This window comes from Chrysemys picta, chromosome 5 (assembly GCF_011386835.1).
Source record: "Chrysemys picta bellii isolate R12L10 chromosome 5, ASM1138683v2, whole genome shotgun sequence".
In the NCBI taxonomy this organism is placed as follows: domain Eukaryota; kingdom Metazoa; phylum Chordata; order Testudines; family Emydidae; genus Chrysemys; species Chrysemys picta.
Window position 1 is genome coordinate 36,350,666 of NC_088795.1, and position 23,867 is coordinate 36,374,532.

Below are 23,867 nucleotides of genomic sequence, written 5' to 3' on the forward strand. Positions count from 1 at the left end.
CTCTCTCCTCCACTTCCTTTTCTATCTGTGTGATTGATATGGTACATAGACAAGGTACATGTAAAAACAGACAATTCATGGACTATAGCATACAGTGCATTCTTGTGCCTACTATAGGGACAGAGACCTACAATAGCTTTGCAGTCTGACTGGCGGATAAATTCTACTTTCAAAGTAATAAAAGCATAAGTGACCTGTCTCTGCCTGAAATATATTTGTGATGGGTTGGATCACAGAAACCCCCTTGGGAGCTGCCACCCGATGTGCAAAGACTACCCCTGCTCCTGTTTTCCCTGCCAGCTCAGGACTCCAGCACCCTGTCTTGCTGAGCCAGACACTCCTGTCTGCTCCAACACAGACCCAGGGTCTGAATCACTTGCCCCAAAGCTGCAAGTTTACCTGAAAACAGCTCACAGAAGTGTGCTTGTCTTTAGCACTCAGATGCCCAACTCCCAATGGCGTCTAAACCCAGATAAATCCGTTTTACCCTGTATAAAGCTTATGCAGAGTAAACTCATAAATTGTTCGCCCTCTATAACAGTGATAGAGAGATGTGCACAGTTGTTTGCTTCCCCAGGTATTAATACATACTCTGAGTAAATTACTAAATGAAAAGTGATTTTATTAAATACAGAAAATAGGATTTAAGTGGTTCCAAGTAGTAACAGACAGAACAAAGTAAGTCACCAAGTACAATAAAATAAAATGCGCAAATCTATGTCTAATCAAACTAAAGACAGATAATCTCACCCTCAGAGATGCTTCAGTAAGTTTTTCTCAGACTGGACACCTTCCAGTCCTGGGCACAATTCTTTCCCCTGGTACAGCTCTTGTTCCAGCTCAGGTGATAGCTAGGGGATTCTTCATGATGGCTCCTCTCTCCCTCTCTTCTCTTCCACCCCTTTATATATCTTTTGCATAAGGCGGGAACTCTTTGTCCCTCTGGGTTTCCACCCCGCCCCCCACTGGAAAACCACCAGGTTAAAGATGGATTCCAGTTCAGGTGACATGATCACATGTCACTGCAAGACTTCATTGCCCACTTGCCAGCACACACACATACAGGAAGACTAACAGGTAAACACAGCCATCTGCAGACAATGGTCCTTGTTAATGGGAGTCATCAAGATTCCAAACCATCATTAATGGCCCACACTTTACATAAATACAATAGGCCCTCAGAGTTATATTTCATATTTCTAGTTTTAGATACAAGAGTGGTACATTTATACAAATGGGATGATCACACTCAGTAATTATAAGCTTTGTAATGATACCTTACAAGAGACCTTTTGCATGAAGCATATTCCAGTTACATTATATTCACTTATCATATTTTTATAAAACGATTCCAGTTACATTATATTCACTTCTTATATTTTTATAAATCCATATAGACTGCACAACGTCACAATATTAACCTCTAGAGCACTCAGAATTCTAATGTGGAATCTTTTGAAGGTTCAAAAATGGTCACTCTTTAATGAGTGCTCTAGCACGGACTGAAAAGACAAGCCTGCCAAGGACGATATGAATTCATTCTTTATTATTTTTACCTAATTAGTGAAATTTTGTTAATCCTTCAGTGAGGTGAGATGTCAGAATGTAAAGTTTTGGTCTATTATAAGGATACTTAGGGCTTTACAAACAAGTATAAACACAAAAATATTTATGTTTGCAAAGTCCTAAGTATCATTATTATATTTCATATTGTCTTGAACAATGTAAAGTTTTCAGGGGGCTGGCCTGCTCCCTGTAATGGATAGTACAGCATCACACATTAAACGGCAGTTCCTTAAAGGTCCTCTACGCACAGAATTGTATAAATGTGTACCTGTGCAGGACGCTCCCTGTGGTCTTTAATTACAAACATGCTCTGGGTAGACCTAGCCTTATCATTAATGCATTTGTGCTGATTATGTTAATTTCCTATCATCATTTCCCCAGGCTCTCAAAGACAGAAAGCAGAGTAAGTATATACACACATCCGCTACTCCACCCAAACACACTTTCTTTCAGTCCAGTCACCAGAAACTTCACTAACCCAGACTAACACGGCTACCCCTCTGATACTTCACTAACCCAGATTTCTGTAACTTTGCACTGAAGTACCATTGCCGTGATGAAGCTCCCAGCGTTCAGCTGGCCCGCAAGACTCACAGCACCTTCACTCAAAACAAAGATCAACGACGCTTTTGTCTCCCACGGCTCACGCTCCTCTCCCCGAAGCACGAGAAGGCCCCATGCACTTTTCCCATTGCCCACCAGCAAGACACCTGATTCCTATGCCTGTTGCCAAAGCGCTAAAAGGGAAGCAAGTCAGGTATCAGCTCCTAACTGCCTGGGCTAATTCCTGACCTGATGCGGGGCTGGGTGCTGGTAATGGTGTGTATGTGTATGGGGGGGGGGGGGGGGACTCCCACTTTCCCACCCTCGGCTCCAGCCAGTAGTGGTGTATTGAGACGTTATTTCCAGGAGCTGTCCATGAGCTCATAGCGGCCCAGCCTCCTCGCTCGCTCGCTCCTCTCCCTGAGCGCAGCTAGAATAATCCCAGCGCTAGCGCCGCTCCCCACCCCCTCGCTCGCACACACGGGCTGGAGGAGACTGGCGGCAGAAGGGCTGGTGCGCGGCTGCAGCAGAAGCCGCCCCGCCGCGGAGCCCGAGCGGAGGCACAGCCGCACTGCCGCTGACTTTTACCGGCAAGGTCATGCACTGACCGGCTCCCAGCCCTTCCCACCCACCGCTGCAGTGCGCGCAGGGGGCCTGGGTGGCCGGGACGGCGCTGTGCTCTGCAGGGGCCGCTCCGGGCGGCGGAGGGAGGGAGGGGGGGGTGAGAGAAGCTGGGATCTGGGATGAGCAGAGCTCCCTCCTCCTGCCCTTTGCGCTGTCAGAGGAGAGGCCGGGAGGCGGCTGCGGCGGTCGCAGGCAGACACCGGGCAGCAGGGCTGGGGAGAGCAAAGTGACAGCGAGAAGGAGACCAGGAGCAGGAAGATGGCTTCCCCCACCTCCCCCGGGCCGGGAGGCGGGTCCTCTCCCCCCGCCGGCCAGGCACGCATTCGCCAGGTGGGTGCACCCTGAAGAGGGCACATAGCTTGGGACTGACACCGCCTCACAACGCACTGCATGGCACTGACACACAGTGCTTCACAACACATTGCATGGCACTTACACACACCACCTCACAGCACCCACTGCATGGTACTGACACACAGTCCCTCACAGTACACTGCACGGCACTAACATATACTGCCTTACAATATGCTGCATGGCATTGGCACAACAACACGCCCTGCATGGCATTGGCACAATCACACATTGTAATAACATCCTGGCACACACTGACTTGATTCCGCACACTACACACATTGCAAGGCACTGGCACACAACACAGTCTGACTGGAATGCATAACACAGAGTAATGTACGCTCCCCATACACCCCAAACAAACACACACTCACTTTACACTGACAGCATGTGTCACACAAAGCATATACACGTCTGACACAGAGAGCACTGAAACAAATATGACAGATGACACAAACACTACGTGTGTTAAAACAGCACACACACACACACACACACACACACACAAAGCCTGACTCATTCATCTCACACATAAAACACTGCACATGAGAAACACCACATAACCTGGAATAGTCAAATACCAGGACATTGTATGACAGACAAACACCACTTGTCTCTCTCTCACACACAGACACACTGTTTATTATTGTGTTCTAGAGGAATGCAGGTTTCTATTTGGACTGTGCCACATAAGAGGGGCTGAAGCCATCTGGGTGTCTTAAGAGCTGTGTGGTGTATGCTTGTGATCTGCAGAAGCACTGATGGCAGGAAGGGTAGCACGGAGGCGGTGTCAATGTGTGTAGGCGTGAGTGTGACCTTTCTTGGCTGTGTTATTATTGTCATGCTCTGATGGGACACGGGGATGGCAAGGGTGGCTCTGACACAGGAGGAAGCAGGCTGAGGACGGAGTTTGGAGTTTTCCTTGGTTACCGGCTCAGCTAGGATTGGGCTTCAGGAAATGAAGTGGGGATATGTGAGGAGAGGAGAGGGCAGGTTTTTTTCTCTGTAAGTGGTCAGAGTTGCAGTTGTTGGGAAGGGAGAAATTCAATGTCAACATGGAAGAGTTATGATAACATCTAGAAATGCTCTCAAGTGTTATGCTCACCTTCAGTTTACATTGCTTTCCACATCAGGACCTCCAAGGGTTCATGGTCTGACTCATGTAAGTGGTAGTATTATAAGGACTCTCCCATTTCTTTCCCCTTCATTCCACTTGTTTGGCAACACAGTGAAAAATTAAGGGGTTATTGCTCTGTCTGTTTGTAACCTAATTAAGTTCTGGTGACAATGCTGTACTGGGTCTTTCTTTTGACTGCATCTTGCTGCCTCTGTTTGTTCCCGATAAGGTATCTATACTGTTGAAATCTAATACATATGCTCTTCAGTGACATGCACTAAATTGTCTAAAATGAATTCAGTTGTAGAAAGCAAGACCCTATGTTGTGATGGTGCTCACTCTAATGTGGTACCACCCTGTTAAAGAGAAAGATCTGATGACAATATTCCTGTATAATGTCTCTTTAAACAAAACTCACTGTTGCAATGATTGTGTATTTCTGATATTTACATGGCAAGGATTTGTAAACCTGTGAATACTTCCTAAGTAAATACCTAGAAAGCAGGACCCTAGTTGCTATGGAATTACGTTAGAATCATGACAAAAAACACATGGGCCTTTCCCATCCGTGTGTACCAAAAATGTAGAACCCCTCCTAACGCAGTAAGCTAGATGATGTCATTTAATGAACATTGATGGTAAGGGATCCAAAACCCAAAGTATCACTGAGTTTTAAACAAAGGCAGAAGGACTGAAAGGTAAAGCACTGAAAGAAAACAGTTAATTATTAATCTATTGACACATCTTTCCTTCTCCCTTCACATTCTAATATAGATATATAAACAAAACTATTTCAAATACTATGTAAGTGTGTATGTGTATACATGCATGTATGTTAAATATAATACTCATTTGTGTATATACAAACTTGTGTATGCACACACATTGAATTATATCAGGATGCCAAGAGATTAATACAAAGTTACATTAAAACAATGTCAATAACAGTAACTATGCATTGACAAATATTTTAGGGTGTGTTACTATCACGACTGAGACATGTTTACTGAAACACGTGAATACAATTCTTAATTAATATAATTCAGCAATTTCCAGGCTACTGTTCCATCTCCTGTTTTTTGTAACACTCTTGCACCTCTTTGCAAAAAAGAGCTGTAAATTGTGGTGACTGGTGCATTAATTTACATTTTGGATTTTGAAATTGGTTTTTAGAGTTATTTGTCATTCTCCACCTGGCCTGGTCTTCATCCACTCAAGTAGAACAGAAATACTGCCAACTTCTGACTGCAGGGAATTGCAGTGATACTGTTCTGCAAGTGTTTTTGTTCTGTAAGTGTTTTTGAACATACTAGAAATAGAATAGATAATAATGGGTGTGTCCTGCTAAGGTCTGAAATGTTTAGTTTGCTTTTTATATTAGGACTTCAAAAGTAGCATGATTAAGATGGTAAAATTAGTAAATTAAAAACTGTTCAAAAAAGGATTCCTGGTAAGTAATCAGATTAGTGTGCAGCATATGTATTCTTCTTTGTATCTTCTGTTGACAAAGTAGCCATAGTGTTTATGAGGGAATCTCAGCTTTTGGAGTTCAGATAACCCTTCAGAAGTTTGGATGATTATCTGAACTAGTCAAATCTATTATGTATTGAAAGGTCAGGCTGGAAATCTCGGGTAACAAGGCTTTTGTGTGAAATTTCAAGACACATTTGCTTCTGGCCCCAGCTGGAAATACCACAAGAAAAGTCTTTTTTTCAAGTATTTTGGCACTTCCTGTTCCTTCCCAGCTGGAAACTGAACGTGAGGAAGAAAGTATCTGGGCTTTAATAGTTCAGTCTGAGTTTGATTCTAGAAGTTGGCAAAATGAATAGGGGACTTTCCTGAATTCATTTGACCTTCTCTACACAGTGAAATCAGTAAAGACGTGAAGTATTAGGACAAAATGAAGTTACAGTAAAGAGACAGCAAGGACCTGACCTTGAAGAAATCAGGTCCCAAACCTAAACACTAGGAATATTTGAGAAATCAGGCCATAGAGAAGCTTGTAGCTTTGTTTGCTTATAATTTATTCAGTATGGTTATTTGAACCAGATATGCAGAATCATCCCTTGTAGTGACTCACCTCAATAGAAATCTGATTTGATCCTCCTGCACATTTCAAGCCTTTGGTGCATTTCTTAGATCTATGGTCAGCATCTAAATCATGAATATTACTTGAATATTACATTTCCAGTTATTTATTTTTAATAGCAAACAGTTGGGGGTTGCTGTTGCCCCAACCCATGGAGGGAAGGGAAAAATAGAAGCCATTCTAGAACCAGAGTTTTTCTCTACATGGTAATATTAAACAGAGAGACAATATTGCATTCTGTCCAAAAGAAAAGTGAGATGTTATATACCGGGGAAGTGAGACAAATACCATAAGCTTCGCTGGGCTGTTATGTGTGCTCAAGTGGCTAGTGGAGTATTCCATGTGTGTAGGAGGATCTTCTAGTAGAATGCAAATTCCAGTACTATAACCCCTTCTTGACCATTGTCAAAATGGCATGTCTATGGTAAAAGGAGTATGGTTGGGGCATCTCTACACCCTGGCTGTCCTTGGTTACCAGAATGGGGTCAGAAGCAACCAAAGGGAAAGGAAAGCAGTCTTCAGACTGTAGCAGAATTAACTACTAACTAGTCAGATATATGTTTAATGACATTGAAAATATTATTTTTCTGTGCATATCTTTATTTTACTATTTTAGAAAGAGTTATTACCATGATTTACAATGTTACCTAGCAGTCAGTTTGTTAGCTGCCATAGTTACATGTATCTCCATTAGGGTTCTGCTGGATTATTTTTACTTTCAAATCAAGTACGTTTTAGCATTCTGAATTAGTTTTTCATTACGATATTTATTCTGCAATGAACATGAGACAGCGACACAACATTCTGAATTAATATGTAGGGATGAATAATGAAAGAAGTGTTTGATGGCTACAAATGCCTTCCATGCTTAATATGCATTTTGTTTACTGTATGTTTAGAATTATTTTTAATTACACTTAAAAAGGAACCACTCGGCAGTCATGTTTCTGATCCTTGGATATGAGTTTGCGATTTGTTATTTGGACTTTTACTACGCTGCAATGAAACAGCATCCATGCAATGCAGTGGGTGCCCTTCACAAACATTTAATAGTACATCTACAAAGATATAAGCCCCAAGATGAAATCAAATAACCCAAATACAGCTAAAATTTATTGATTCTTCTTATGCAACCACTATTAGAGTCACACACCACCACATCTCTCACAGCTTCTTATGAGGGAAGGAGAAGAGAGGCCTTGCAGCATGGCAATAAATTCAGGATGTTACAGACCAAATAAGTACATTAACTAGAAGCCATTATGTTGATTACATTTTGATGTACTTATGTTATCACAATAACACTTACAGTTATTGGGCCACATCCTGAAACCACTCTACATGCAAACCTCCTACTGACTTGGGGCACTGAACTCTATGGGAGTCTTTCAGTTGATTTGAATGTGCTTTGGATCAGGCTCCTGAACTGGAGTTATATTTCTGAAATGCTTGTTGGATTGAGTGCATTATTTGCACTTGCTAGCTATGACCCTGATTCAGCAAGGCATGTGCTAAACCTTCCTTAAGCATGTGAGTCATCCCATATTGTTTAAAGGCCCTGCATCCTAATGTCAGTGGTATTTATCATATAAAGCTTAAAAAATTACTGAATGTTAAACAAAGCTCTTGCAAATGACACCATTTCAGAGTGCAGTATTTTGGAATATAATGGGTGTTGTTGTCACTCACACTTAGGGTTTTGCAAGTTGGTTTCAAAAATTTTTCTTCTGATTTTCAGTGCTTATTTTAGGGACTATCTCCTCAGGAGAAAAAAACCCTATAAAATCTAGGTAAATATAAAATTTGTCATGCAGATTTTAATTGTATTTTCACACTTGTTTTCAGCACACCCTACACTTGATGAAAACAGGGCAATGTGAAAATAATCCTTTAAGTACTTCATTACCAAGATGTTTAACTCATCCTGTGGTGTATCCACATTTAGAAGGCCCCTTCTACAGATCTCCTACTACCTTCGCAGAGGATGGGTCAGCTACCTCCTTGTCCCAGATCCTATGGAAGCCTTCCCTGGCTCTGGACTCCACACAGGTGACGGAACAGGCACACTATCTGCATTGTCGTCACCTATAGCAACCTGAGCCCCCACATTGTAAAACCACCCCTTAAAGTCCTGATCCAGCCAAGTACTTTGGCATGTGCATACCTTTAACCACATGAGTAGTCCCATGACTTCAGTGGGACTCCTCATGTGCTTAAAGTTTGCTGGATCAGAGCCTAAATGATGGGTTCTGAAACAGAAGTTGTCTACACAAGCAGGAAGTCAGAGGAATTGTCCAAAAGTACTAAGGAGCACAGGTCATATTAAGATTCAGTTAAGGCTGGGAAGATTGAGGAGGAGAGTCCTCTGTGATTTTTGGATTACAATTTTTTGAATGAAGAGAAAAAAACAGGAAACAGCTCTTCCTTACTATCTTCAAGGATCTGTTCATAATGCATAAGAAGTGCGGACTGTCTAGTACATTAGCAGGAAAAGACATATGATTTGTAGTGCAATTTAAATTTAAGGGAGAAAAGTGGAGTGCTCAGATTTGAGCTGTCTATAAGTTTAAAGAGAAACTGACTAGCGATAACAGAGCATGAAAATACGATCAGACATCCCTTTTGAATGAAAGTTGAACAGTACCATTTAGAGACCAAAGAATAATCTTGGGTAATATTGGTGGAACATCCTTATCCTCTTATCAGTGTTGCTGCTTATCTGGAGCACTGAAATTGTAGCTAGAGACTTTTGCTGCATTCCAGAGGTGAAAGTGAAAACAAAACTGAAGCAAGAAGCAAAGGTGTCAGGATGTATTATATAGTGTGAGAAATTCAGCATGCAGGTGAAAGAGAGATGACAACATGATCAGCAATAGCAATGAAGTCAGTATTAGGAGGAAGTAGTTTTCTCATTCAGTGAAAATGTTCGAGATTTCAAAAATTTTTCTATTCCATATCAGGATTAACCTTTCAAAATTTTTCATAAAAACAGACAGAAAGAGACCCCAGAGTACTCACGTGGGATGAGGGAGGACAAGGTTCAAGTTGCTGCCCCAAATCAGGAAGAGCTGGGGTTTGTACATCTCAGGTGACTGCCCTAACTTTTGGAGTGGGTCTCTCTGTCTCATTTTGACCAGAAATCCTATATTGGACATGAGAAACCTTCCTGACAAAAGTGTCATCTAAACTGATCGGTTCCTATGAAAAGTTTTGGTTTTGACAAAAAAAGGTTTTGGTCAAAAAATTGCAATTAGCTCTAGTCAGTACACACACAGAGTAAATACACCACCTAGGAATGTGGGAACCAATCATCAGTAGGAGAATCAGGTTAACAGCAGTGACTGAGTAATCTGAAATCCTTCTGATCAGAAAACCTCTCTATGTTCTTCCTTCTTTTTCAATTGTCTTCATTTTGGTACCTGTAGGGTTTTTAAATATATATGTATTTTTAAATTTACTGTTCTTGGAGGATGCCAGATGGACAGCCCTGGAGGATGGCATTCTCTCTCTACAGAAAAGGTGCAGGGTGCAGCCAGGCAGTAGCTGTGAAAGCTTCCTTACACTGCCATGCCACTTTGCTTCATTCCCGGAGGGGCTCAATTCTGAGAGTGAGAGAGTAGATGAGAGTTCATGCCAACTCTTCTGGGACAGCCAGCAAGGGTGCAGAAGAGTATTAGTGGCTTTTGTGATGTGTTAACTGGTCTGAAATTACCAGACACATTTCCCATAGGGAACATACAGTAATCATATGGTAACAGTGCTTGTTCACTACTGAACTGGGCTGGATTTAAACCTGTGATCCAGAGGTGGAAGATTCTTTAGTCCATTAACAGTCTCCTAATTTTCCTCTTATCTGCATTTTTATGGTGCAAGTATTTTACTGTGTTAAGGAAAAGAACTGTCTCTATTTATTAGAAATTGGCCTAGTTGCAAAATTTGGATCCTGGTCTAGCTTCCTTCCCCTGTCCCCTCCACCCAAAGGTTGAGAATGTTGGTTTTCTAGGGATTCAACTGAGGCCCATCTCAGCCTTTGCTCTAACTTTAGATGCAGACATGTGGAATTTTGGACTAGTTAAAATATATTATAAATGTGCAGAGCCCTATTATGATGTACATGCAAGGCATCAAACTCAGCCCAGACTCTGTGCTGGCTACTATTGGCATAGACCTTTACCGCGGCCTGCCGTAGCCAAAGATCCACTGAGATGAGAGGAGGTTGTACTGATATAAAGTGGTCATAACCTCTTCTTTGCTAAAGGCTCTACAGGTTGCCAGTGTAGTTTCATAAGACATCCCAGGAAACCCTATTATGTGCAGAAGCAAATCATCCCTTAGCAGTCTGGGTGTGTGCTTGGCTCCAGTCACAGCTTAAAGCAGCCTACTTCAGGTGGAACATCCTGAGGGAAGGCAGTAGCAGCAACACCTGTGGCCTCCCAGGGGGTGTGAACCCTGTCGGGTGCATGGGGATCAGCTGGTGGAGGGATTTGTAATTTGCACCTACTTGTTCCAGTTTACATGAATTCTGGCCAAGGGGGACAGAATTAAGGTGACAGTTGTGTGGCTGTAATCTCCATTTTAATGATATGTTAATTGTTGTTGTTTGTATATGATAAAATACTATCCACAGACATATTTGAATATATTCATATTGAGAATAATACTGAAAAGTTGAAGATGATAAATAAATAATCCAGTTGAATGAAGTCTCTTTAGAAAAGTCAGGGAAAGATGCAAAGACGATCACCAGAATATTTACATTAAGTGATATATTATATGATTTACCATGTGATCTTTATAAATAAACCCTTTTCATGTTTTGTTTAATTATGAACAGAGATGAACCCAAACAAAGTTTCCAGTTCTGAATGTTTTATCAGCATCCAGAGTTTTGGTTCAATCTTATCTTTAATTTTGACCTTTTAAAGCTATTAAAAAAGTAAAAGTAGTGACATATGAGCTTAAGCAGCACAACAAAGAGAACATCTGCAGAAATGAACAAATATGCATTCGTTATTTCAGTAAACCATGTGTGACTTATTGGGAAAAATGCATTCTAATACAGAATCTCTATTCAGCATTTTAAAAGGATCAAACATAATGGGTAGCGAAACTGTTGTATAATAGCTGTAAGGTATAATAGGAAAAGGTAATTATAATTAATGCATAAATAAATTAGTGTAAATAACTACATTAAAAATGTTATTCAAGTTGCAAAGTTAAACACTGAAAAATTAGGAGATACTATGTTTAAGGTTGCCCATGCAATCTTAATTCTAACCCTTTCTGTGTCTCTTCCATGCACTGAATGAGGCAGGACTCCTATGGAAAAATAGTATGTGATCATGTAATTAATGACTATTATCCTATAGTAACACTCTTTAGAATGTTCATGTTCAGTGTTACTGTTTTGGAATACCGCCAATATTTTTAAGGCGATGGTGATTTTCAAAAGTTTATAATTCAACCAGACCTAAACAGAATTTCATAGGACAAATAAAAGGCACGCCCCTAGCCCAAGGGCTTTGTCTCTGCCAAGCTTCAAAGTCTTGCAGCAAACAAGATGTTAAAGCTTCTAAAGAAAAAGGTTGCAAAGATTCTTTATAATGGAAGGTGATAGTGCCCTCCATAGTTAGGTTGCCTATCAGCTCCTCTTATATTGTATATACAAATACAGGGCATATTGTATAGACACTAATGTGTACACTGTATACTATCAGAAAACAATTTTTTCTTGGATGAAGGCCCAGATCTTCAAAGGGATTTAGGTGCCTAACTCCCATTGATTAAAAAAGAAAATGAGCATTATGATGTGATATTAGTATTAGAATTTATATCACTTAAAAATGGAAGAAGTGATAATGAGTTAGTATTGATAAATAAAAACTGTTTGTAAACTAACAAAAACTTCCTATTGAAGTTGCTTAGGTCTCTTACTATATGTATATATAGTAGCCAGCGTAATGGGGCTCTAGTCACTTTGGGCCTACAGGCAGTACTGTAGTACAAGTAATAATAAATAAAAGCCTGAGTAGGAAGGTGGGAACATCCATTGCTAAGTTGCATTATAATTTTATCCTGAAAAGGCAAACTAATTAAAATACAATAGGACTGTAAATTACACTCCACACTAATGCAACTACAGTGTTTTCTGGAGAGGCATTCACAATCCTAGTGATATCCCTTGAGGCAGATTAGCTATGTCAAGCCAGACTCTGGGATGGGGCTTTTTGAGTTAAATTGCAGCTGAGGTTTTCAGAGTCCCAGCTGGGAATGCCTGCCTGAGCTGAAGCAATCAGGTACAGCTGAGCCTAATTAGGTGCAGAGTCTTAAAAAGAGTCTGGGCTAGAGAGCTTTGTGTGTAAAAACCAGAATACAAAGCTCAAGTGAGAGAAGACTCATGGTTAAGAACTGGTTTTGGTGTTTAACACACATGGAGGCAATGTAGCCAGAGATAGGGAGGAGAGAGAGCTGAATGAGAGAGGAACCCTGTCAAAATACACCTGAAATCCTAGAGAAATGTTTTTTTCTTTAAGTTTTCTGTGACATTTCTTTCTAGTTGAATAGTCCCCTGGTCTTGCCACACCGATGTAGTAGATATATGACAAAACCAGACACAAGGGGGTGTTTGTAAAATAGGGTTAATATAGTTACCATACAAACCCTCTGTAAAACAATAGGTGAAACATACCATGACAACAACTTCTAAATGGTTTCAGACTTAAGGTGTGTCTCCCTCTGATGCTAACTGAAGACCAGTTTCCAGTATTCTGCAGGACTGACAATCCTTCAATTAGCTAACAACCTGATGTTATAACCATCTCTAGCTGAAGATGTAGTTATAGAAAAAAACATGTGAAGCACTTGAAGTGGAAAAGAGACCATTATTAATTGCATGGAGACACTACTATTGCTGACAATACTGCTGTGACAATTGCTAAAAATAAGTGTGCACACAGTGATCACCTTCCTTATCCTTTGATACAAAAACCTGAAGACGAATGTAAGTGAGGAGATCTGGATTTGGTGAGTTTTGATTCTGCTCTTGATATTCCTTAGTCATTATAATGTTTCTTGTCAGGAAAGTCAGAGACTTTGGGATAGGTCTATTTTTCCATAGTATTCCATTAACTTCCAAAAAATTTATGTATGTGCATTGAAAAGAGGTTATACTATGTTGATGGCTAGACCACAGGGCTGTATCCTGCAAATGCTGTTGGAGGTGGATGGGATTGCTGGGTGTAGGTTGTTTCTCTTGCTGGTTTGCATATGTTAGCAGGATGCTGCAATGATTGGGTTTTAATCCCATTGGACAACTTCTATAAAGATCAATAATTTCCCTTACAATAATATAAAATTTATGGAAACATTTATTTTGATAAACTTTGTAGGTGCGTGGTTTTCTGAAACATCATTTTGGGGTCTCAACTGACCTGATGGTATCCTTTTAAGTATGTTTGTGCACTGAGAAGGAGGATAAACCTCTGGGTTATTAAAGTAAGTAAACTGTGCTGATGATCTATTAAATTGGATGTTTTGTCTCCCAGTGGAAAATTTAATTTTTTTTTTAAATCGCAACTCATAAATGGACTTCAGAAGTTGCTCAGTAAACTGCCAACTTAGAGTGAGAATTGACTTAAACTGAGAAACAAAAAGGCTTTCACAAAATGTGGAATCCTTAGCTATATACAATGCTATGAAATAGACTCTTCCTTATGTTGTTCTTGCTTTCAGCCATATCCTGTTTTCTTTGCTCATGCAAATCTCCTCTTATCCTAGTGTGATCAAATGTCCCGATTTTGGGGGCTTTAGGCACCTATTACCTCCCACCCCTGTCCCGATTTTTCACACTTGCCCTGTGGTCACCCTACCTTGTCCTTAGTGGGCATTTCGAGTGAGTAAGGAATGTAGGATTAAATCCCATGATTTTAAAACAGAAATTCTATGTGATGTAACAGCTGTCTGTATAATGCCCTTATACACAGGCTTCAGTAAATGATAAATATTTAAAGAAAAGGGAAGAGAAAAATCAGCAGCCTTTGTTCATTTTCCTGCAGAATCTTGTAACCTCAGGAAAGATGCAAGATACTTTCATAATCCATTGTTGACACCAAAAGAATCCTGAAACAAAGTCAATGAATGTCTGTATTAAATCATATGAAAAAAAAAACTTGTCTGAGAGCTCATCACTAGTTTAAGTCAATTTTGCCCTCTTTCAAAGTATTAGGAATAATATTGAAGGGCAGAGGGGCAATTAGAGATGAGACAAGAGAAGGATTACTGTGTGAAAAAGAGCTACTAAAACAAATGTTGCAAATGAGCTGTTTGCAGAACTAAAAACTCATTGTTAAGGGAGGCTTCCCTTAAATTAAAATGAAATGATATTTTCTCCATTTTGAATCATAGTTTTAAATGAGACACTATCCAAATAAAATGAAGTATTGTGAATGAATGACCAGCTGTATCTGAAGGCTATGTCAACTGATAAGAAATATTGCTAGTTATCAACTGCATATGCAATATATAATGAGTGGTTACTAATCCCTTTATGGACAATCAGTGTGATAGCTATGCTATGCAATTACAGGTGGAAGTGTCAGAATTGGACTTCCCCTTCCAGCCTCAAAATACAACTATCAGATTTGAAGGGTTTGTCAAAGTCATCTGGGGAGTAATGTTTAAAAATATGCTTCTAGTAAATTGTCTGATAATGCCGTGGAATAATATTTGTATCTATTTTTCTTTAATCTGTGACACACACTGCTGGTCCCAATTATGTGCAACTGCTCTACATTTTTTGGATGTAGTTAAATCAAAGTCTTAGTCGAGTCATACATCATAGCTGTGATGCCAATAAGAAGAAAAACCCGACCGCTGATACTGTGCGGTAAAAGAGCTTTAAAAAGTATCTTTCTCTGCTTCCAGTTGTGCAGCTCATTTTTAAAAGTCTGTGTGGTTGTCAAGTATTTGAGATTATCTGTGGGACTTAATTGCTCCCATAGAGTATCAAGAGTACAGTATATAATGGGGCAGTGACTTGAAACTTCCTATAGTAAAGGAATCTTTGTTTATGCAACAAAGATTCATTCATCAAAAATTCCTGCAAAACATTTTGGAAGAGTGTTTGCTTTGTTAATCCATTGGATCCAGTTTTGCTTCTGTGTCTGAAGTGTGGCCTACAGCAGATTAGGCTGCTGACCTTCCTATACATCAAGAGTTCTCAATCAGGGATTTGTGGCCCACGGCAGTCTGTGGAAAGCTGGCTGGTCACATGGTGGTGTCTCCTCATTTCTGGCTGCTAAAAGCCATTATGATATCTTAAAAATGCCTTCCTTTCCTAATGTATTACTTTCCCATTCAGGAAATAGTTTTAGTCACAGGAGAGGAGCCTGGGTATGTGGAGAGGTATAGCCAGAGTGAGCCTCTAGTCTCCTGAGAGATCTGTACCTCCTTTGCCCACCACTCTCTTCGTTTAAGGTTACAGGGTGGTTGCCCTAGGCATGCAGAAAGCCTGAGTCCAGGATCCTGTTGGAATAACTCAGTTGTGTCATTATTCTTCATTGCATTAATACTGTGTCTTCTATAGGAATCCATCATTATCATCCTCATACAATTCTCCCCACAAGCAATATATTCATCACTACTGCCAACCCCAGGGATTTTAATAAAAGATTGAATCATGTGGGTTTGTCTTTTTGCTCTGCCTTGTGATTATTTCTTGTTTTTAACTCCCCTTCCATTCAACAGAAATTTGCACGTAGAAGTGTGTTGCAAAACATGTTGTGGGTAACACAATTTTGACCCCTGCTACTGGAATGTTTGCTAGAGGACCCAACTAAGATCACGGCCCCATTGAGCTGCAAACAAACACATAGTAAAGAGACAGTCCCTGCCCCAATGTAACTTGCAATGTAGTGCAAAGCATGGCTGAGAGTTTGTAATGAGAACTAGAATTGTGACTCACCTAACTTTTCTCATGAAGGTACTACAAACATCCATTAGATGGGAACAACTTTCAATCTCTACCAAAGGAGGCTGGATTCAAATGGATGACCTAAGGGGGTGGAAGTGCTCGTATTCTCTATGAAGTAATGAGACAGCAATTTACATCTGTGTTTTTTCATTAATACATGTACTGTCTTAGGTTAATTTATGGGAATCTGCCTGTAAGGATTTGGCTCTTCCTTTCCTGAAAATCTCACTTATGTTCTAAAAATTGTATAATTTTTTTGGACATTAAGTAGTCTGTTTCCCCCCGTAAATTAAGTAACATTATCTCAGTTAAATACAACCCCCTCTACCTCTCAAGAAAGCAACAAAGGCCTGATCCAACTCTGAATGATATCCATGGCAAAACTGCCCATATAGTGTAGGAGTAGGTTGAGCCTCTGAGTATGTATAATGTTGTTCAAGGACAAACTGCCAGCTCTGACCAAGAAATCCCTTTCAGATAAGTTCTGATTTCTCCATGTTGGGGATTAGTTCACAAAATGCATCTCATTGTTTGTTGTTTGATCTCATGACTAGGATACGTCTGAACCACCCTTTTATATACTGAGTATAGCTAAATGAATCCTCTGAGGCTATTTTTTGTTTACCTTCTTTGCTTCTTAACACTTTAAAATCTAGCTTTCCCTCCCCACTCTGGTATAGAAAGAGTACAGAAAGCCTGCCAACACGTGGTAATCTGTGACCCTCGGCTGCTGCTCTATTCAGGAAGGCATGCTTAGCTCTAGTAGCAAGGGAAGGCTGAGATTTTGTAATTCCCTGTGTGTTGGTTGCAGGGAGAGAAATGTTTTGTGTGTCATTAATAGGAAAGGTCTCATGACAGTGCAAGAAAGATCTAGAAACTTGCATCTATATCTTTGTATCTCTATCTTTGGATCAAGGTACTGTAACTCTTCCAGGGAACAGATGATCAGTGCACAGAAGCAAGAAGCCAGTCCATTCACTTGGGATATCATACCAGACCATCAGCTGCTTAGATATATGCCTGTCTTAACCTTCTTTTTTTTTATTATTATTAATTTTTAAGGTCAAGTTTTAGATCTAGATCTTCTCCTATCATTTGGTCTCTGAATCACTGTGGGTACTCTCTTGTCTTTGTGGTGCTGCTCATTATCAGGACCATCTCTGAAAATGTTTTTTAGTGGTGATAACATTGAAACTCTGTAAACGCTAACTTTTTCTTGGCTTATTCCTGGGATACTGTTTTGTGCTGGTGTACTTTCTCAATTAAGCCATTTGGTAGACTGGGATTTATTAAGCAGAAGTTCCTCATCAGTTTTAGAGTGTGGGGAAAATAAGCTTGTCTGATGTCAGAGGTAGGCTTAGGGAACACAAGAGGTTAGGACTTACTTTGCTTCCATGGAATAGCAAAACTCCCACTGATTTCATTGGAAGCAGGAGTGGGCCCTTACTGGAGGCTTTTCCACATTCTATCTTTGCAAGAGCTCAGAGACTTGAATCCAGCAAGGCAGAAATGGAGGACCAAAGTTTAAAAAAAAAAAAAAGCTCAGATTTAGTGGCCAATCACATTTGCATATGTATCTGTAACAACTCCCTACTATGCATCATGTGAACCCAAGACCTTTAGCCCTGAGGCACAGATCTCTACCGCTTGAGCTAAAGTAGCACCATTAGCAGACAGCAGTCATAAGCTATCTTCTATGTGGACTAGCAGTTAAAGTAGAACACAATGAACACTTTGCAAGTGTATGACATATACATAAGCAAAATTGACATTTGCGCATAGAGATAAAACCATCAAAGGGGCCTGATCCGTTGTGTTCAATGGGATTTCAAAGCATTCAGCACAATGTAGAATCAGTCTCTTTGGTTGTAAGTTTTCCTCAACAAGGATCATAGCTTACTGTGTACGTTTATGGTGCTATATAAATGATTTGAAAATATAGCCAACATTTTGTTGGCCAGCTTGGAAATTTGGCGCAAGGGATTTAAAGAAATCAACGGACAAAAAGTCTAAACTGCCATTGATTTATGCATAACCACACTTTTTTTTTGCATTAGTCTCAGAAGCTAGATAACTGTCCAGCAGAAGGGTGGTAAATGAGCTAAAATCCTATTCCTAGAACTGTTGTGATCGCACTGATGTTAATGAAAACCAAGTGGTAAACAAGTGGTTTAGAGGAAATAAATGTTTATTTGTGGAAAAGGGCAAAAACAGCAGAAGGAAGAACGTTTGAGTTTCTAAGCAGACTTTAAAAACAAAAAAGGAAATTAAAAAAACAACAAAATGTTGCAGCATTTCTTTAACAATGGCAGTGAAACAGTCAGAGTAAATAGAGGATAGTGAGTGTAAAACCTCCAAAGCAAAGCGCTCTTACCAGACCTCTCCTGCAAAACTCTCTTTGGCTCCAATGGAAACAGGTTCATCCTCAATATATTCAGTTCGAACGAAGTGAACAAACATATTGGAATTTATTTTGTGTAAATTTACCTCACTGAAGTTTTTTGTCTGACAAGAAATGCTTCATTGAGAGTTTGAAAGACTTTAGAAGTTTACATACAGGGACCACTGGAAATCAATAAATGTTCTATTTTTTTAATATGAAGTTGCATATTCAGCTTTTGCCAGTGGGTAATAGCAACTTAGCCCAAGGCTAATGATGATGATTAGTTAACAGTGTACTGGAAGCTGGTTTAACTCATTTTCTGCTGGTCACATTGGGAGCTAAACTGAGGAGGGTTTGCATCAGTAGGAAGGAAATGGTTGGGGGCTGACAGACGGAAGGCAGTGGAAGTTCTTGGAATAGAGAAAGTAGCAGCAGGAGGAAGGGAGTGAGGCAGGAGAGGACACACTATAGAACAGAGAGGATAGGCAGAAGTGGAGGCCAGAGGTTGGAGGAGAGAAAATTTGGGCCCCTTACCCTGTAGTGTTAAGGCAGAATAACTTGCCAAATGCAAGGATTGTGTGACAGTCAAATGTGTTTGATTTGTTGATATAAAAACATATGAGGTCATTGCTAAGGTTTTGTTCTAGAGTACGAGTTTGCTGAAGCAGGGGTATGTATTATTTTTTGGTGTCTGCTGGATATGGAACTGAAAATCTTGTGGAGAATTGGAGTGTGTTATCAATGGCATTGTAAGCTAGAGTGAGTGGAGCAGCAAATGGGATTTTGCAAGGGAGATCTCCAGGTAGAGAAGTAGTATGGCACCCTTGCCTGGGTTAGTTTATATGTTTTGCTTGCTTGCCATGTGCCAGCTTGATTGAAGTTTATAGTGTGGTCATTTTGGGGGACTGTGTGCTAAGTCAAGTACCCTACTAGGCAAGACTGAGAGCTTCCTAATGAGGATCCAGCCTGCTATCCTTTGATTTCTAGGGTGAAATATCGGGACGGGGGCAGAGGGGAAACCAACTTAAAAAAAAAAAGCCTGCGGCAGAGCACAAAAAAAAAATAAAAAAGCCGCCGGAGCTCCACGCCCCCGCTCCCCCTCCCGGCACCAGCTTGCCTCTGCTCCATCTCCCCCGTAAAGGGCGGGGATTTTAAGTAACTTAGTCGAGAGGGCGTGCAAGCCTCCTCCTCCCCGAATGAAGAGCTCGGGCAGCCTCGAGGCTGCACGATCAGCCTCCCCTCCCCCAAGGGCCAGGGCAATGGGGGAGGGAGGGCGAGCAGCCCAGTGACACTGGGCACCCCCTGTGCCCCCACAGCCCTCAGGAGGAAAGGCACTGCTGGCACCGGGGACGCAGCCATCTACAGTGGGGCCCAGGTCCCTGCCGCAGGCCTGCAGGGATCGCTGCTCGGGTGCTTCCCGGCTGCGCTGCAGCACGAACAAGTGGGAAGTGCCTAGGCTGGCACCGGCCACACGCGGATGTAAATGCGCCCCGAGCCCGGGGCGGCCCCGGGACTCTCAACAACCCCCGCCTGTAGCCCGAGGACCGACACCCTGATGCCACAGAGATGGGCACGGACACGGGGAGTTCCCCCGCCAGGTCCCTGCGCGGAGACCGGCCTGGCCACGGGCGCGCAGCATGGGGCAGCTCCTTCCCTGTGGGCCCGGGAATGCGGAGCCGTAGTGACCTTCACGCCACTGGGCTACACCCTGCTGGAGAAAGCGGGACCTTGCCGCGGCCCTCAGGCCTGGACCCGCCCCAGCATCGTGGGACGGGGTCTCCTCACCTAGGGATCCCCCACCCCTTCCCCGGCTCCAAGGCCAAAGCCTCTGCCTCCTCCTCCTCCCTCCCTTCTGCGCTTGTGCCGCCATACAGCTGATCAGCACAAGCCTGGGAGGGAGGGGGAGGAGGAGAAATGCGGTGTGCTTGGGGAAGAGGCGGGGATTTGGGGAGGGATCCAATGGGGCAGTAAGGGGGCAGGGTGGGGGCAGGGCCAGGGTGGGGATTTGGGGAGGGATCCAATGGTGGAAGGAGGGGTGGAGTTGGGGCGGGGGGCATGAGCCCCCTTCGGGCTCCGCCTGTGCGCCAGAGTGGAGGCAAAATAACCGGACAATTTGCTTCCCGACCAAACATCGGTCAGGACGTGGGAAAATGAAGTAAATATCGGGACAGTCCCGATAAAATCGAGATGTCTGGTCACCCTATTGATCTCTAACTCATTTAGGATCCCTTGGCAAGGGGGTGCAGTTAATTCGGGGAGAACAGAGATTGAAAAAGAAACAGTTTGTAAGTGACCAGAGGAGCTAGCAAACAGGAGCAGCAAAGAGGGAAGTTTTGTGAGGGGGTTTAGAGGGGGAGCATGAAAGACAAATACACCTAATAAACATTCTCTAAAGGCTAATAACCACCTCCTCTGCAAACCTCCTGCCCCCCACACTCAAGAAACGAGTGAACAAACCAACCCCTGCAAGAGTAAAAACAATTCAGGCAGAAGTCCAGCAGCACAGTGGGGGCTATCCAGGCTGTTGCATTCAATGCAACATGTATGATTACCTGCTTTGTGGGCAGGTGGTGTGTGTGCTTTCCGTGCAAGCAGCTCATGGCCCTCAGAAACTGAGCTCTTGAGACCAGAGTGGCTAAACTGGAGGCACCAAGGGAGACAGAGAGGTACATACAGGAGACTTTCTAGGACACAGTAGAGTAGTCCCGCACCCAGTTGAGGAGGATGAAAGTCTCAAGGAAGGAGAACATTAAGCTGGAGTGGAGGGAAATGATCCCATAGTTGGGATCCTTCTTCCAGATAATGTCATAGTATCCTATCTCACAGAGGATACCTCTATGTGGGGATTGGACCCCTGTTATGAAAAAACAACAAAGAATCCTTGTGGCAGCTTAGAGACTAACAATTTTATTTGGGCATAAGCTTTCGTGGGCTAAAACCCACTTCATCAGATGCATGGAGTGAAAAATACAGTAAGCAGTATACATTCATAGCACATACCCCCACTTGGTAAGGCAAGTCCCATCTTTTTATGTGCTGTTTTAGCCCACAAAAGTTTATGCCCAAATAAATTTGTTAGTCTCTAAGCTGCCACAAGGACTCCTCGTTGTTTTTGCTGATACAGACTAACACGGCTACCACTCTGAAACATGTTGTTATGAAGAGAAAGATAATAGTAATGGGGGATTTGATAATTAGAAATATAGATAGCTGGGTTTGCGATGACTGGGAGAACTGTGTGGAGAATTGTTTGCCAAGTGCAATGGTTGCAGATCTCACAAGACATCTAGACTTATGTGTAGTGCTGGGGAGGAGCCAGTGGTTATGGTGCATATAGGTACCAATGACTTAGGGCAGGGGTGGGGAACCTTTTTTCTATTGGGGGCAATTGACCCACAGAAAAAATCAGTCATGGGCTCCACACCACCCCTTGGGGGGGTGGGGAGGGGTGGAGGCTTGGGGCTTCCCCTAGGTTCCGGGGTGGGACCAGAAATGAGGGGTTCAGGGTGTGTGGGGAGCTCGAGGGCAGGGGGTTGGGGTGTGGGAGGGGGTGAGGGCTCCAGCTGGGGGTGCGGGCTCTGGGATGGGTCTGGGGATGAGGGGTTTGGGGTGAAGGAGGGGGCTCTGGGCTGGGGCCAAGGGGTTTGGTGTGCGGGAGCAGGCTCAGGGCTGTGGCAGGGCGTTCGGGTGTGGGAGGAGGTTTGGGATGCGGGCTCCATGAGGGAGTTAGGGTGTGGGAGGGGGCTCAGGGATGGGGCAGGGGGTTGGGATGCAGATGGGTTGCTGGCTCTGGGAGGAAGTTAGGGTGCAGGACGGGGTTCCGACCTGGGGCAGGGGTTTCGGGGTGTGGGCTCCAGCTTGGTGGCGCTTACGTCAGGTGGCTCCCGGTCGGTGGCGCAGCAGGGCTAAGGCAGGGTCCATGCCTGCCCTGATTCCGCGCCGCTTTCAGAAGCGGTCAGCATGTCTGGCCCCTAGGCAGAGGGGAGCATATCTGGCCAATGGGAGCTGCAGAGCTGGGAGCATGTCTGGCCAATGGGAGCTGCGGAGCAGGCACTGGGGGCGGGGGCAGTGCATGGAGTTTCCCTGATCACCCCTGCTCCTAGGGGCCACAGGGACATGCCGGTCACTTTCGGGAGCTTCATGGAGCCCACCAGACTTTTAACGTCCTAGCAACCAGCGGTGTGAGCCGGCGCTCATGGCTCCAGCCTTGTGTGTGTGTGTGTGTGGTGGTGGGGGGGGGGGGGGGGCGGCACCGAGGCTTGGGGCTTCTGGCTGTGGCGCGGAGACTTGCCACAGGCCGGATGAAATGAAGCAGCGGGCTGGATGTGGCCCACAGGCTCTTTTCCTGCCCCTGACATAGGGAAAGGTAGGGAAGAGATCCTGGAGGTCAAATTTAGGCTGCTATGTAAGAGATTGGAGTCCGGGATGTCCATTGTCTGAAATGCTTCCAACTCCATACACAGGGCCAGTTACACAGGCAGAACTGCAGGGTCTTAATGTGTGGATGAGACGATGGTGTTCACAGGAGGGATTTAGGATTATTAGGAGCTGGGGAACCTTTTGGTAAAGAAGAAGCCTATACATGAAGGATGGGCTCCACCTAAACCAAAATGGAACCAGATTTCTGACATGTAAAATTCAAAAGGCTGTAGAGGAGTTTTTGAACTAAGGGCTGGGGGAAAGCCAATGGGTATGGAGGAGCATATGGTTCAGACAGACTCATGCGGTAGGGGAGGATTTATTAAAGGAAATACTCTATATCCTAATAAAGAGGGACAGAATAGAAGTTGATAAAGTACAGATAGGAACTTCAGTACTAAAGTACAGTCAGATGAAAGAGTCCCATTCAATTTCATCATTTGAAGGCAGACAACTAAATATTGACAAATTTTATAAGAGTTTATATATAGATGCAAGAAGTCTAAATACTAAGATGGGTGAACTTGAGTGCCTGGTATTAAATGATGATACTGATATAACAGGCATCACAGAAACTTGGTGGAATGATAATCAATGGGTGTGATAAATGAAGAGGGGGTAGCTCCCTTTTATGGACACCCAGCCAGCCAGTTAACTGTAAAATACCTCTTGGTAGCTGTTCTCTGCTTGCTTTACCAGTAAAGGGTTAAAAAGCCTCCCTGCATAGGTACAAAAAAGAAAAAGAAAAAAAAGAGTGGGCACCTAACCAAAAGAGCCAATGGGAGGGCTAGAACTTTTTAAAATT

At 42.8% G+C, this 23,867-nt stretch overlaps 1 protein-coding gene across 2 annotated transcripts in view; it reads left to right on the top strand.

The window, feature by feature from the left end:
* Window positions 1–2,850: 2,850 nt before the first annotated feature.
* ANK2 (ankyrin 2) overlaps window positions 2,851–23,867 on the top strand; it is a 581,537-nt gene continuing 560,520 nt past the window's right edge. For both annotated transcript variants that reach the window (XM_065596236.1, XM_065596239.1), the window contains exon 1: window positions 2,851–3,063. In XM_065596236.1, coding sequence (XP_065452308.1) covers window positions 2,992–3,063 — 72 coding nt within the window. In that variant the 5' untranslated portion in view covers window positions 2,851–2,991. The remainder of the gene's footprint in view (window positions 3,064–23,867) is intronic.